Source organism: Bos taurus, chromosome 28, assembly GCF_002263795.3.
Source record: "Bos taurus isolate L1 Dominette 01449 registration number 42190680 breed Hereford chromosome 28, ARS-UCD2.0, whole genome shotgun sequence".
Classification (NCBI taxonomy): domain Eukaryota; kingdom Metazoa; phylum Chordata; class Mammalia; order Artiodactyla; family Bovidae; genus Bos; species Bos taurus.
The window spans coordinates 10,293,173-10,309,708 of NC_037355.1; the positions used below are offsets into that span (position 1 = coordinate 10,293,173).

Genomic DNA, 16,536 nt, shown 5'->3' on the forward strand with positions numbered 1-16,536 from the left:
ATCCTGTATGCAGGTCAAGAAGCAACAGTTAGAACTGAACATGGAACAACAGACTTGTTCCAAATAGGGAAAGGAGTATGTCAAGGCTGTATATTGTCACCCTACTTCAGTTCAGTTCAGTTCAGTCGCTCAGTCGTTTCCGAATCTTTGCGACCCCATGAATCGCAGCATGCCAGGCCTCCCTGTCCATAACCGACTCCCAGAGTTCACTCAGACTCACGTCCATTGAGTCAGTGATATCATCCAGCCATCTCATTCTCTGTTGTCCCCTTCTCCTCTTCCCCCAATCCCTCCCAGCATCAGGGTCTTTTCCAATGAGTCAACTCTTCACATGAGGTGGCCAAAGTACTGGACGTTCAGCTTTAGCATCATTCCTTCCAAAGAAATCCCAGGGCTGCTCTCCTTCAGAATGGACTGGTTGGATCTCCTTGCAGTCCAAGGGACTCTCAAGAGTCTTCTCCAACACTACAGTTCAAAAGCATCAATTCTTCTGCACTCAGCTTTATTCACAGTCCAACTCTCACATCCTTACATGACCACTGGAAAAACCATAGCCTTGACTAGATGGACCTTTGTTGGCAAAGTAATGTCTCTGCTTTTCAATATGCTATCTAGGTTGGTCATAACTTTTCTTCCAAGGAGTAAGCGTCTTTGAATTTCATGGCTGCAGTCACTATCTGCTGTGATTTTGGAGCCCCAAAAAATAAAGTCTGACACTGTTTCCACTGTTTCCTCATCTATTTGCCATGAAGTGATGGGACCAGGTGCCATGATCTTCGTTTTCTGAACGTTGAGCTTTAAGCTAACTTTTTCACTCTCCTCTTTCACCTTCATCAAGAGGCTTTTTAGTTCCTTTTCACTTTCTGCCATAAGGGTGGTGTCCTCTGCATATCTGAGGTTATTGATATTTCTCCCGGCAGTCTTGATTCCAGCTTGTGCTTCTTCCAGCCCAGTGTTTCTCATGATGTACTCTGCATATAAGTTAAATAAGCAGGGTGACAATATACAGCCTTGACGTACTCCTTTTCCTATTTGGAACCAGTCTTTTGTTCCATGTCCAGTTCTAACTGTTGCTTCCTGACCTGCATACAGATTTCTCAAGAGGCAGGTCAGGGGGTCTGGTATTCCCATCTCTTTCAGAATTTTCCACAGTTTATTGAGATCCACACAGTCAAAGGCTTTGGCATAGTCAATAAAGCAGAAATAGATGTTTTTCTGGAACTCTCTTGCTTTTTCCATGATGCAGCGGATGTTGGCAATTTGGTCTCTGGTTCCTCTGCCTTTTCTAAAACCAGCTTGAACATCTGGAAGTTCATGGTTCACATATTGCTGAAGCCTGGCTTGGAGAATTTTGAGTATTACTTTACTAGCGTGTGAAATGAGTGCAATTGTGTGGTAGTTTGAGCATTCTTTGGCATTGCTTTCTTTGGGATTGGAATGAAAACTGACCTTTTCCAGTCCTGTGGCCACTGCTGAGTTTTCCAAATTTGCTGGCATATTGAGTGCAGCACTTTCACAGCATCATCTTTCAGGATTTGAAATAGCTCAAATAAGTAGACACCTTACTTACTTAACTTATATGCAGAGTACATTATGCAAAATACCAGGCCAGATGAATCATGAGCTGGAATCCAGAATGCTGGGAGAAGTATCAGTAACCTCAGATATGCAGATAACACCACTTTTATAGCAGAAAACGAAGAGGAACTAAAGAGCCTTTAGATGAAATTGAAAAAGAAGAGTGAAAAAGCTGGCTTAAAACTCAGCCTTCAAAGAACTAAGATCATGACATCCAATCCCATCACTTCATGCCAAATAAATGGGGGAAAAAATGGAAACAGTGACAGACTTTATTCTCTTGGGCTCCAAAATCCCTGTGTATTGTGACTGTAGCCATGAAAATAAAAGACACTTCTTGGAAGAAAAGCTGTGACCAACCTAGACAGCATAATGAAATGCAGAGATATCATTTTGCTGACAGAGGTCTGTATAGTCAAAGCTATGGTTTTTCCAGTAGTCTTGTATGGATGTGGAAGTTGGACCATTAAAGAAAGCTGAGCACCGAAGAATTGATGCTTTTGAACTGTGGTATTGGAGAAGACTCTTGAGAGTCCCTTGGACCACAAGAAGACCATACCCGTCAGTCCTAAAGGAAATCAATCCTGAATATTCATTGGAAGGACTGATGCTGAAGCTCCAATACTTTGGCCACCTGATATGAAGAGCTGACTCATTGGAAAGGACTCTGATGCTGGGAAAGACTGAAGGCAGGAGGAGAAGAGGATGACAGCAGATGAGATTGTTGGATTGTATCATTGATTTGATGGACATGAGTTTGAGCAAACTCCCGGAGATAGTGAAGGACAGGGAAGCCTGGGGTGCTGGAGTCCATGGGGTCACAGAGTCGGACACAACTCTGAGTGACTGGATAACGACAATGAAGTATATTGCCTAACTTGGGATTATAGAATTTTGTGTATGAGCTATCATAATCACAGTCAAAGTTAATTTTTTAAATGCCATCTACTGGTCATTGTTCTGCATTTTTTATTTAACCTCTGTTGAGAATGTTGAACTTACATGGTGGCTCAATGGTAAAGCATCAGCCTGCCAGTGCAGGAGACATAGATTCAATTTCTGGTTCAGGAAGATCTCTTGGAGAAGGAAATGGCAACACACTCTGGCATTCTTGACTGGGAAATCCCATGGACAGAGGAGCTTGGAGGGCTATACTCTCTGGGGTCATAAAGAGTTGGCGTGACTTAGCGACTAAATAACAACAAATGGAGAACAGTAGAGAGAAACTTTTATGTCTTTGTTTTGCTGTGTTACACCTTAAACCAACTTTAAAACTCAAACCATCAATATTCTTATGTTTCAATGGCATATCAGTTGGTTCTTTAAGCATCACCAGTTATCAGTGATAATTTCTGTTTTGTATATAGTATATAAAGCTAAAGCCTTTTTCATACATTGTTTTCCTAAGTCTGAGGTTTTTTAACATTTTTATTTTATATTATAGTTGCTTTACAATATTGTGTTATTTTCAAAAGTATAGAAAATTGATTCAGTTATACACACACACATATATTTATATATTCTTTTAGGATTCTTTCCCCATTTAGGTAATTACAGAGTATTGAATAGAGTCCCCTGTGCTATACAGTAGGTCCTTATTGATTATCTATTTTATATATAGGAGTTGTTTTTGTTTAGTCACTAAGTCATGTCTGATTCTTTGTGACCCCTATGGACTGTAGCCTGCCCAGCTCCTCTATCCAAGAGATTCTCCAGGCAAGAATACTGGAACTGGTTACTGTTTCCTTCTCCAAGGGATCTTCCCAACCCAATGATTTAACTCTCATCTCCTGCATGGCAGGCAGATTCTTTATCAATGAACCATCAGGGAAGCCAGTATATACTAATGTGTATATATTGATCCCAACCTCATAATTTATCCCTCCCTTCCCCACCTTTCCCCTTTGGTAACCCCAAGTTTGTTTACTAAGTCTCTAAGTTGGTTTCTGTTTTGAAAATCAGTTAGTTTGTATCATTTTTTAGATTCTGCATGTAAGTGATATTTGTCTTTGAGTTACTTTACTTAGTATGGTAGTCTCCAGGTTCATCCATGTTGCTCCAATGCAACAATTATTTCATTCTTTTTATGGCTGGTATTCCATTGTTTGTATGTAGTACATCTTCTTTATCCTTTCATCTGTCAGTGAACACTTAGGTTGCTTCCTGGCTATCATAAATAGTGCTGCTCCAGACATGAGGTGTGTTATATTTTTGAATTATGGATTTGTTGTCCAGGAGTGGGATTTCTGGGTCATATGGTAGTTCTATTTTTAGTTATTTAAGAAACCTGTACACTGTTCTCCGTAGTGGGTATACCGATATACATTCCTACTAATGTAGGAGGGTTCCCTTTTCTCCATACCCTCTCCAGAATTTATGGTTCATAGACTTTTTGATGGACCAGTTTTTACCAGTTTAAAAAATTTTTATTATACTTATCCTAGCCCAAAATGATAATGAAAGAAGGAGGAGTTTAGAAAATGTAAGGGTCAGGTATCTAATCTCAAAAATAGATGTTCTTTTCCTGCAGCTCTTGGTCAGAGCAGATTTCCACAGATTGTCTGAGCCAATAATTTCAGGTGGATGAATAATGAAGGGACCGCAGAGTAAAGCCATGCAGCTGGCATTTCTTACTCCAATTCAGTCTCATTAGAGCTTGCTGATTTAATGTAGGGATTAAATGACCTGGGGTGGATTTTTAAATGCAATTTTACTTAGTTTAAAGTTTGCCAATGACTAGATACATAACCTTGGACAAGTTAGCTAACTTTTCTGAAAGTTGATTTTTATCTTGTGTTAAAGGAAGATAATAATAATAATACCCCTTCATACTTGTGAACATTTTATGAGATTGTGTCTGGAACATTCCTAACAGAATAACTGACAACAACACAAATGTCAAGAGTTGTTGTTCTTGTATTAATAATTACAGGAAGGAAGATATTAGTTATATTGTTTGTTGTAAGGCGTGGAAATACTTTGGTATTAGCCTTCAATCCAAGTTTCTTTAAAACACCTTTTGTTCATTTTTATGATCAGACTCAGTCATTGAGTATGAATGAAAACAAAAATGTTGTGACTTTGTTATTTCAGGTTGGGATGGTCATGTATCATCTTTCTCAGGGGACTGCTTTTTTTCAACATGTGCATCAGTGTTAAAAATTCTGTGATATAATTTGTGGACTCTTTCAGTGTATTTCAGCAGCAATTTGGCATAACTATCCCATCGTCAAACAGAAAACAAGTTTGTTCTCCAGTATTTTGAATTGGCACATAATTCCCTAATTCTTCCTTTCGGTGATCCCATCTATGAATCTATGGAGTTATACTAAGGAATTCACTCCACTGTATAGGCATCAAGTGTTGACTGTTGATAGAGAAAATAATATGGCTCTCAAATATGTTTTGCTATTGCTACTGCTGCTAAGTCACTTCAGTCGTGTCCAACTCTGTGTGACCCCATAGACGGCAGCCCACCAGGCTTCCCCGTCCCTGGGATTGTTTTACATGTTATTAAATGCTATTATGATTAATGAAACATATTTCATTTGAAAGTCAAACTGGTTCATAGAGTTTTGTTCATTATTTTATAATTCTTTAAGCCATATATATGTACCTGATGTAAATGTACCATGATTATCACATACAGTACGTGAGTCTTAATGTTTTAAAGAGGCTCTTGCTTTGAAAAGACTGCAAACCTTGCTTTACATATTAGCTTTTAGGATGTTTACCCCTAGTTTTATAATTTGGATTATGGATGGCATTTTGTTTCCTTCTCAGAATCTGGCATAATACTCTGTCCTAATCACATATACAATTAACAAATGGATGCTAAAATAGCATTTAAATGACCATGGATTTACAGTGCACTGCCATATTTCCTGCCCTTGCTTGAATGTATTAGAAGAACAGAAAAACATTCAACTGGTAACTTTATTTACAACATGAGCAGGCTGGAAAGTAGCCAGTTGTCATCAATTTTCATGGATGGCATGGCCATTAACAACAGTGTATCACCTTCTCTCTTTTAGATGGGAATGTGGTGGAGCCTGACATGTCTGCGGGGTTTTGTCCAGATCACAAGGCAGCCATGGTTTTGTTCCTTGACAGGGTCTATGGAATTGAGGTTCAAGATTTCCTCCTCCATCTTCTCGAGGTTGGCTTTCTGCCAGATCTCCGGGCTGCTGCTTCTTTAGACACGGTAATGATTTGAACGGATGACTTCTGCAACTTTTAGTCTTCAGTCTCTGCCATCTGATATTCTTTCACAGATATAGTCATTCATTCATTCATTGCCCCCACATGTTTATCGAGTGCCAATTTTTTTAGGGTAGCAGAGAGTAAATAGAAAATAAGATAGACTATATCCTCAAGGAATTTACTGAATAGTGGAGAAAATGTACAACCTGAAGAGGACAGTAAAAATTCTTATCAGTGCAATGGAAGACAGTAAGAAGTTTATATAACTCTGATTAGGGCGGTCACAGTGGTTCCTGTTCAACTTCTAAGTCCACATAAATAATTGTGCATCTCAGTAAAAGCAATTCAAGTATTAAAAAGGTCTAGTGAGCATTGTTAAGTCTTTCCAACTACAGTATCACTCTGGCGTATTCATTTTTTAATGTACATATAGATTAAAATCTGCTTTGTGAGATCAGTAGCCCATGTCAAGAACCTGCCAACATCAGTGTAAATGTTCTACTATTTGAAACATTTTTAAAATAAGCTGGAATGCTAAATGTTATTCTAGTAGTTGTAATAATACCTTGTTTTATTCTCAATTATATGTCTTGTTGATATCAGAGGAAATCAGATCTTGAGTTGGCAATAGCTCCCACATGAAAACCGTGAGAGGAGAATCAGAAAAATGAAACTGAATTCTTTTTTCTTTTTTCGGTTGTGTTCATGTGAATTTCTGAACCCAAGTATCACAGATGATAACATGGTAAAACAATCAACCTTTGATTGTTGATTCTGATTGACATGAGTATAAATACGATGAGTATATATACAACATGAGTATAAAGTGTTTGAAATTTACTGTGAGAATAAACTCCTTTCTTTGTCCTCTCCTAGTAAAGGGAGACTCTCCCACTCTTCGCTATCATTAGCATCTTTCATCTTTCATCCATTCTACCTTTGACATTTTATTATAGAACATGAACTTCTGTGGCTTTTTGCAGAGATAGATATTATTTCATTCATTTTTATCTGTTGATGAGCAATTGAAAATCTGTTGTTTTTAGTGGTAAAAAAAAAGCATATGAACCACAGTTAAAGCTATAACAGAGGAATCCATTTCTATATTACATACTTTTGTAAATTTCTGGATAGTGAAATAACATGTCCACATGTATGATCCCTTTGAAAGTTGTCTCCTGACCAACGCAAATGACAGTCTCCTCTCCAATTCCCTTCCAGGCTGCTTTGAGTGCTACAGACATGGCCCTGGCGCTCAATCGGTACCTGTGCACAGCCGTGTTACCCTTGTTAACAAGGTGTGCTCCTCTTTTTGCTGGCACCGAGCACCATGCTTCTCTCATTGACTCATTACTTCACACTGTGTACAGGCTTTCTAAGGGCTGCTCACTTACCAAAGCTCAACGGGATTCCATAGAAGTGTGTTTACTCTCTATTTGTGGGTAAGTGGACTGTGAAATCGATTTCATGTTTCTTTAAATGAGAGAATTTACTCTGTGGTCCTTGACAGATTGTTATGAATGTTAGCAACAATTTCCAGACCAAAAAATTAATTCACGTTAGTCATTGTCGTGTACCGAGTTATGAGTCTTACCAGAGCACTCTTGCTCCTGATCAAATTCAGGAGTGTTCCTCCAAAACTCTATAGGTATCTAGCCATTGAATATGGTGTTGGACTGATGATGCTGTTCTGGATGTTGGTGGGTGAGGTGGTTGTATGGGGAATCCCTTTCTGTGTTAGTGTAGGATTAACCTTTCAACTGTGTGTAATGGTTTTAACTCCTCTTCTAGAAGAGAAAAGAGAAAAAAGAGACTTATTAAAGGCAAAAAAAATATATAGTAATAATAGGAAAGTATGACCTATGTTTGACAGTGATGAAAATCAAGGGTCTTATTATGAAAACCAGAAACATTTATCTTCTTGTGAAGTTCTGACAAGTGCAAGTGACCCCTTGCACTTAGACCCCTACCTAGGTTACTGGTTTCTTTCTAATAGACAGGAGCTCTCGGAGGTGAAGGCTTGCAGTCTGTCCAGAACATCAGTGAAAGAAGGGTTTTCACTCACAATGGAATGAGTGTATGGGTGTAGGAGCCAGATGGGACTGAGAGACGTTAGAGATTAGTTCATAATCTTAGTTCCCCGACCCTACAATTCTGTGAAATGGAATCAAAACCTGTCTCACTGATTTTTTCAAAATATTAAATGAGGTGAAGCACTCGGGATTACCAGAATAATAAATGGTCATAGGGTGTTAGTTTTCTTTCCCTTCCTCCTCTGGCAAAATTTTTTAGTCTTTTTCTCTTCCTCTTGCTCCTACACTCCCTCCTCTTTCTGCTTCTGATCTAGTCCCTGAGACCCTTCCCACCCACTGAAAAGAGAGACTAGCATTTACTAAATTAATAGGAACAGTGGGCTCTGTGGTTATGACTGGTGAGAAGAGAAGGGGCTGAAAAGGAACATCTGCTGTAGCAAATGAAGGTTGATTTTCAGATTAGGGAGCTAGAGATGAGTTTGAAATATAACCTTTTATGAAATTATATAACTCTCAGTTAATCTTTGAATTAGGAACACCTAAAATTAACATCATCTGAAGAGAAGTGTAGGTATAGGCTCTTGGGGTGTATAATCTGGTTTAATGAATTATCTACTTAGTTTAAACATTATTAGATATTCATTATTAAAATTAGCTTTGTTCCGCCAGCCAATTGAGACCTTCTATGATGCAACACTTACTCAGAAGATTAGTATTTGATGTCCCATTATTAAATGAACATGCAAAGATGCCTCTTAAGGTAAGTACAGGAAATGTTTGTAGTTATTTGATTACTGGGTACTCTGACTTTGTTTCCTATTACAATATGTACATTTCTTAAATTCATCATGTTTAATATTGGATGCTGGAAAATTTCTTCCAGTTATTGAAATGGACATATAAGTTGTATTTGTGTGTACATCAGCCTAAATAAACAAGTAATAAAAGGCCAGAGAAATCCTAAGATTGGTTTACTGTATGTCAGTGGAAATAGAAATCAGTGGAAAGAAAACAGGCCACAAGAAAAAGATAAGCCAATATATTCTCAAGCCAATATATTCTTATATACCATGGAAACATGGTAATAGGCCTGGCCTAAAGTATTAACAACCTCATGTCATTAAGAATAGATTTTTAAAAACAACATTTTCTAAGTCTGTAATCAAATGACAGTTTCCAAATATCATTTCATAAGGTTCAAAATAATCCGTATGTATATGCAGTTGCGGTTTACCATAGAGTATAGACAATTCCCTGACATATTTGCTTCCCAGCTTTATTATTCTGTACAGGAAATGATCAAGTCTCATTCTGTCTTATTGACTTGGAATATTTTCTTGTCGTTGAATATCCCAATCCAGACTGAGGATTAAGATGTTCAGTTCAGTTCAGTTGCTCAGTCGTGTCTGACTCTTTGAGACCCCATGAACTGCAGTATGCCAGGCTTCCCTGTCCATCATCAACTCCCGGAGTTCACTCAGACTCACATCTATCGAGTCAGTGATGCCATCCAGCCATCTCATCCTCTGTCGTCCCCTTCTCCTCCTGTCCCCAATCCCTCCCAGCATCAGAGTCTTTTCCAATGAGTTAACTCTTAGCATAAGGTGGCCAAAGTACTGGAGTTGCAGCTTTAGCATCATTCCTTCCAAAAAGGTGTATACTAATAAATGATCTAGTGGCATGGTCTGTGCATGGAGGTCATTGTCCTGTAATGGACTTTTTATAGATGACCACTCTGCTCTGCCACCTGGTAAGCATTATATTTTTTTCTCATGGCCACACAGTATAAGTGCTATACAAAGAGGTTTGAGATAAAAATGAGCTGCTATTTTTTGAGCTGCCATTACACTAAACATACCAAGGTATTTAACAAAAACAGTCTTTCTCTATGAAAATTAATTTTGGTTTAATAAACCTACGGAAATTAATGAATTTTGTAAAGTAAATTCTGTCCTTGCTGAAAATCCCATTTTTACCTGGGATAATGCTTGTCACATAGAATTTTCTTGGTACAAATGAGCTAGAAGATACCTAAAAAAAGATACAGGATCGCTTCACGTGATAAAACTCTTTTGCATTATAGATAGTTCTATGTTATTCCAAGCAAATTAGATCTCAGTATTTCATCATTTGAGATTCCTAAATTATGTGTTTGTGTGTTTTGTAACTGAGAAGGATACTAAGCGAGAAAAAATATGTCTACAGCAAGATATGTAGTTAGTTTTAATAGGAGTAACTCTTATCGGTTTATTTTCCTTGTTAGATATAGGTAAGAGTCCAAAATATATAGTTTCTTTATAAAGATCATTTTATTAATTTGGCAATTAGTTGTGACTATTTCCTAGTTTATTAATCACGAATACATTATCCAAAGAGTTACTAAATAATGGAATCGTGGAGTGTAATGATTAAGGATAGGCAGAGAGGAAGCAAAAATATCCAGAGGTACTGTCCCCTGAGAATGCACATTTTAGGTGCTGTATCCTCTGGATCACCCTGACATCAATCAGTTTGTTAAATGCATGGACTCCAGGAGACAACAAGTCATAAAATTATGAGTAAATGATAGCAACTAAAGTAGATCTCAGTACATAGATAGCCAAACAACCTCCTAAAGAATTCTTTTCGAGATAATTTGTGAAATTGGGTGTTTGGTCTTTATCTTGTAATCAGCATTAAATCTTAAAGAGATATCCTATAAAAGGTAATAGTATTTTCCAAAAGAATTCATATGGAATTGAGTAGTTTCCTTTCACTTGGCCTTGTTACATGGCATTAGAATGCCATTGGGAGGAAATCGAAAAAAAAAAAAAAATTGAAGTGTCTTTAGTTCAGTGCTCTTATAATTGTTTTCCTACTTAGCTGCTGACAAATCATTATGAAAGATGCTGGAAATATTACTGCCTGCCTGGAGGGTGGGGCAACTTTGGAGCTGCCTCAGAAGAAGAACTTCATTTGTCAAGAAAGCTGTTCTGGGGCATCTTTGATGCCCTGTCTCAAAAGGTAATTTACCCTGTCTCAGAAGGTAATTTAATCTTTTGTGGATGTATTTGTATCATAAAATAATTGAAGAACCATAGGTCCTTGATAAGAAAGTGTTCCTAGTAGAATAGTGAGATGCTGCCTTTACTTAGCAAGACTTGACATAGTTTTGTTTTTTTCTCTTTATAACAAATGTTGAGAATGCAATTTATATTGACTTTTCATAGTCATGATGGTAACATGTTTCTTGTAATTACAACACTTTTTGACTTGAAAATGGCTAAGCATTTTAGCAAATTATTCACATGGATTGATCAGTTTCTGGTATATTTGGACTTATTTGGACTCAAACCCTTCCTCATCAGTCACCTCCCCAATCTTATAAAGCCTGAAGAAATCTTGTCAAATGTAAAAATGTTAAGTATTAAAGCTCATAAAATTATAATATTCCAGTAGCCTTATTGACTTTTCACACTTTGCTGCTATGGTGACTTAAGTGTCTGCAGTCACTCTTGCTTTAAGTACATGACATCCTCTAATATTTGCCATATTTGCAGTGAATGGTTTTGTACACTTTTCAGGAAACTGAAGCATAGTATTTCAGTGAAAATCAGAACATGCTTGCTACGCTTATGCTTAAATCATTAATCAAAATCAGTTTGAATTCCCAGATAGACATTATCAGATGACTGGAATAGTATAACAGAAGTTTGCTACATAGTAAAGGAAGTTTATCTGTGACAACATGTGGTAGCTACATCTGAATGCTTTTTCTTGCTGAATTGTGTTTGGGAAACTGAGAGTCCTTTTAAAACAATATGTAGAACGTATTTTTAGAAGAATTTGCACTTTAAAAGCACTTAAAGTGAGATAACTTTAAAATAATTATTATTTTTGATTTTTTAAAAAATCTGTAAATACAGTTTAACTATATAACTAATATACTTTTCCCTGGAAGTTTTGGTTATACATTTTTCCTGTAAAAGTTGTTTCTCTGTTCAGAATTTTTTTTATACCTTGAAATGCAAGGTATAAAATTAAAATTTTTTACTCTCTGGGTGTTATCCTTTAGGTATTTTTCATATATAGTCTTTATACTGTGGTACAGCAATAATCTGTAACTAGCTGTGATAAACTATAACTAATGTACTCCTCGACTGAAATCATGTTTATGTTGTAAAAGCATATTGTACACTTTGAATATTCAAGTTCACCTCACTTCACATATTGGAAAACAAACTTTTAGAGAAGCAAAGATTTTATTCTTTTTATGCTACAACTTCAGTAAAAAGCTTCAGTTTCTCTTGTGTTTGGTGGGATTTAAGGCCATATTTTCCGTTTTCTGGGGCTTTCCTGGTGGCTCAGAGGTTAAAGCATCTGCTGCAATGTAGGAGACTTGGGTTTGATCCCTGGGTTGGGAAGATCCCCTGGGGCAGGAAATGGCAACCCACTCCAGTATTATTGCCTGGAGAATCCCATGGACAGAGGAGCCTGGTGGACTATAGTCCACGGGGTCGCAAAGAGTCAGACATGACTGAGCAACTTCACACTTCACTTTCACTTTCCGTTTTCTAGAAAAAGAATCTTTGGGGGAATTGAGTTAGCTGAAGGTAATTCAGATTTTCTCCTACAACATCATGTCAGTCGCAGTGCTCATGTTGACAGCTTTTGCCAAGTTGTAATGGGATATTTATTTTTTTGGTCCTCCATTTCTTCCCAGAAATATGAACAAGAACTTTTCAAACTGGCACTGCCTTGCCTGAGTGCAGTTGCGGGAGCTTTGCCTCCAGACTACATGGAGTCAAATTATGTCAGTATGATGGAAAAACAGTCATCAATGGATTCTGAAGGGAACTTTAATCCACAACCTGTTGATACCTCAAAGTATGGACTCTTTCTATTGCAGCAGATTTTTATTGTAAATGATGTGTGAAGTCTGAAATTGAATAAGGTACTAAAGTGAACTTTCTCTCATCCATGCCCCCTTTGAATTGGTATCCTTTTAATAGGGGTCCCTTTACTTGATGAAATGATAGTAGTAATACTAATGGTTACATGAATACCAGAAATTGATAAGATGTACCTCCTAAGAGATACACTCTTAACATCACCAGGATTCTCTGTATGTAACCACATGGTTATATCTATAATCATGAGAATCAAGAAAGGATATCAGTTATCTTTTTAGTTGAAGTTCTACCCTAAATGTTAAATTAGTAATTTCAGTCAACCTCTGTGTAGAGTCTTTGACTAGCATGTTTCCAGCATACAGGCAAGGCTATTTCTTACAAGCAATGGGGCATTATTCATCATCACTACATCTCAGCCAGGCCTGGGGTTAGCAGTCAGTGTTCAGCCTCATAAAACACAGCATGAGAGTGAACGGAATATCAAATGAGAATATCTCTGAAAAATTTAGCGTGCAGTGAGGGTGCAGTGTGACAATCTCAACTACAGATACACTGTTACCTAACATTATGAAGTTCTTCCATGGACCTGGTTGTGTAAATTGTTCTGCAGATCAGGTGTTTGGGTATGTTAGGTGTTTGAGGTCTCAGCACTTTTGTTTTTGTTACCATCTTTGAGTAGAATCATGGTTTTCCACTTGCAAAGAGGCTGTTCTTCGTGCCACATTTTCTTATCCATTCTGTAGTCACTCAGCAAGATCAGTATTAGCAAGGTAGTCACTTGGTGGTTATCATCCCCAGCATCTGAATTTACTTGGGTGTTCAACTTTCAGGCCTCTTGTGTCCCCCCAGCTGGTTTAGCTTCCATAACCAGATCAAAATTTTGACCCAAGTGGTATGCCATTAGTTTGATAATGCCTTAAATTTGCATGTTTGGTATTTGATGACAGTCCTGTGAGAAAAGACTCTACCCCCCAGTATTTGGCTTATGTGATTGATTGATCCTTTGTATCTCTTCTAAAGTAAGTAAACCAAAATGTCACATGTTCACATTCCTACGTGGGTAAGTTTGTGGTTTGCTAACATACAATGTAATCCAGAATTTTCAAATAACATCAGAACTGTGTCATGGCTTTGATGTTGATTAATTGAATCCAATTAATGAGTAAATGCTGGGCATGTATATTAATTTACCTCAGTTTACCCCTTTGGGGACCTCTTAACAGATTAGGTTTGCATAGTGATATCAGTAGTGTCTACATCTGTATGATTTTTATGTATTGTTTTTTAAATGTGTGTAATAAAGTTCAGTTACCAACTAATAACATGCGAGAAAAGAACAGTAAACCTCATTATATCAGGTCTTATAATTCTGTTCTCAAAGTTAACTGCATTAATAAGTTATTTTCATCAGTGAATGGAATTATATGCATACTTAGTTTTTCATTGATAGATATATGTAATAGTACCAAGTCTTATATTTACCATCAGACTTGGTCACCAACTGCATGGACTTCATGTCTGTTTGAGAGATTAAATATTTATTTAAACATGAAAGAACTCAAGAAGAAATGTTATCAAAATCATAAAGCAAGAATTGATTAAATGCTTTTCCCTATTGTTCATATTAGTAACACTTAGAATTTATATATAGATCATTATTATTTAAAATCATTAACACATCACTGGTTATATTCAATTAACTTAAAATTAATTTTAGTACATTTAAAAAATGTAACAAATCAGATTTTAGCAGCCTTTTACCCATTTATAGTTGTTGCAGAAGAGATTAAAATCAAAAAAGAATAACTTCAAAGGACCAATGTGAGAGTAAAGTATGTCTTTAAGCTCCTTATCTAACTATATCTTCATTCAAATTAAAAAAAAAATTGGTGCAATCTATTGTCCTTTTCTTGCATACATTTAAATTATTTTTCTCATACTATTTAAATTTTTATTGTATATAATTTATATTAAGATATAAAGTATGAATAAATATAAGATGAGCAGATAGAACCTTATTCGCTTGACTTTTCTCATACTGTTTCTACCATATGGAAAAGTAATACCTTGTTAAACCAATTTTTTAACAGTTTTGCATTGAATGAGATATGAACAGTCATAAGCTGTGGAATAAATTATGAATGATTCCCTGAAAATTCTATGAAAATCAAGCCTCTTTTCTTTGTTTTTCTCATAGTATTACAATTCCTGAGAAGTTGGAATACTTCATTAACAAATATGCAGAACATGCCCATGACAAGTGGTCAATGGATAAGGTAAAAGAACATCACATTCTAAATCATTAATGAATGTGCCTAATGACTGATTCTGGCTCACATATTTCTGACCATGCCAATTTTCTACTTTCAAGTATGAGCATTAGATTAGGAAAGAACATTTAATTATGATTTGCTAATATAATATTGAGCTCTGCCATGGATGTACATAGGATATACCTATGAATAAGAATATTTGTGTTCATAAAAAGCACAGTGTTAGAGAGACTAAGATGATGAAGGAGTAGTTGGATGTAGAGTACATCTCTCTCCATGGATACATTAGGAATACACCTTCAAACACAGAAGTGCATGCAGAACACCAGCTGAGAGCAGACAGGAGTACCTGACCAAAGGAAAGAATATATAGAACCATGTAAAACTCGAGATCAAGCCCTGAGCCTTTGGAGTGGGAGCACTGACTCCAAGACCCTAGACTACCAGAGAAGTAGCCCTAGGGAGTATCAGATAGTGAGAACTCACACAAAGGAAACCACTTGAATACAAGACCCAGCATCACCCAACCACCAGTAGCACTCTGTGCAGGACTCCTCATCTAAATAACAAACAAAACAAAAATACAAACCCAATCATCAGCAGACAGGATTACCCCCTCACTCAGCCTTGCCCATCAGAGGTCAAACAAACAAACAAACAAAAAATCAGCACAAATCTCACACTAACCCCTGGACCAACTTTATCAGGGCAAAAATGAAAAGGAAGAAAGAATTCAGCCTTGAAGCCTGGGAAAAGGAGACCTCAAACACAATAAGTTAAAAAAAATAATGAAAAGGCAGAGAAATACTGTACAAATGAAGGAACAAACTAGAAACACAGAAGTCCAAATAAATGAAGAAGAAATAGGCAAACTACCTGAAAAAGAATTCAGAATAACGATAGTAAAAATGATCAAAAACCTTGACAACAAAATGGAGAAAATGCAAGAATCAATTAACAAAGACCTAGAAGAATTAAAAAATAAACACACAGAGACAAACAATACAATTACTGAAATTAAAAATACTCTGGAAGGAATCAATAGCAGAATATCTGAAGCAGAAGAACAAATCAGTGAGCTAGAAGATAAAATGGTAAAAATAACTTCTGAATAGCAGAATAAAGTAAAAAGAATGAAAAGAACTGAAGACAGTCTCAGAGACCTCTAGGACAATATCAAACGCACCAACCTTTGAATTATAGGGGTCCCAGAAGAAGAAGAGAAAAAGAAAGGGTATGAGAAAATTTTTGAAGAGATTATAGTTGAAAATTTCCCCAACGTGGAAAAGGAAATAGTCAAATCAAGTCCAAGAGGCACAGAGAGTCCCATACAGGATAAACACAAGGAGAAACATGCCAAGAGACATACAATCTAATCAAACTAAGACCAAATGCAAAGAAAGAATATTAAAAGCGGCAAGGGAGAAGCAACAAGTAACATACAAGGGAAACCCCATACTCTTAACAGCTGATCTTTCAGCAGAAACTCTGCAAGCCAGAGGAGAATGGCAGGAAGTACTGAAAGGGAAAAATCTACAGCCAAGATTACTGTACCTG

General features: G+C 36.7%; 1 protein-coding gene across 7 annotated transcripts in view; it reads left to right on the forward strand.

Annotated features, from left to right (window-relative positions):
* RYR2 (ryanodine receptor 2) overlaps positions 1-16,536 on the forward strand; it is an 827,636-nt gene that overhangs the window by 601,825 nt on the left and 209,275 nt on the right. For all 7 annotated transcript variants that reach the window (XM_059882653.1, XM_059882647.1, XM_059882648.1 and 4 more), the window contains 6 exons: positions 5,613-5,782; positions 7,003-7,223; positions 8,484-8,574; positions 10,677-10,817; positions 12,517-12,680; positions 14,904-14,982. In XM_059882653.1, the coding sequence (XP_059738636.1) occupies positions 5,613-5,782; positions 7,003-7,223; positions 8,484-8,574; positions 10,677-10,817; positions 12,517-12,680; positions 14,904-14,982 (866 nt within the window). The remainder of the gene's footprint in view (positions 1-5,612; positions 5,783-7,002; positions 7,224-8,483; positions 8,575-10,676; positions 10,818-12,516; positions 12,681-14,903; positions 14,983-16,536) is intronic.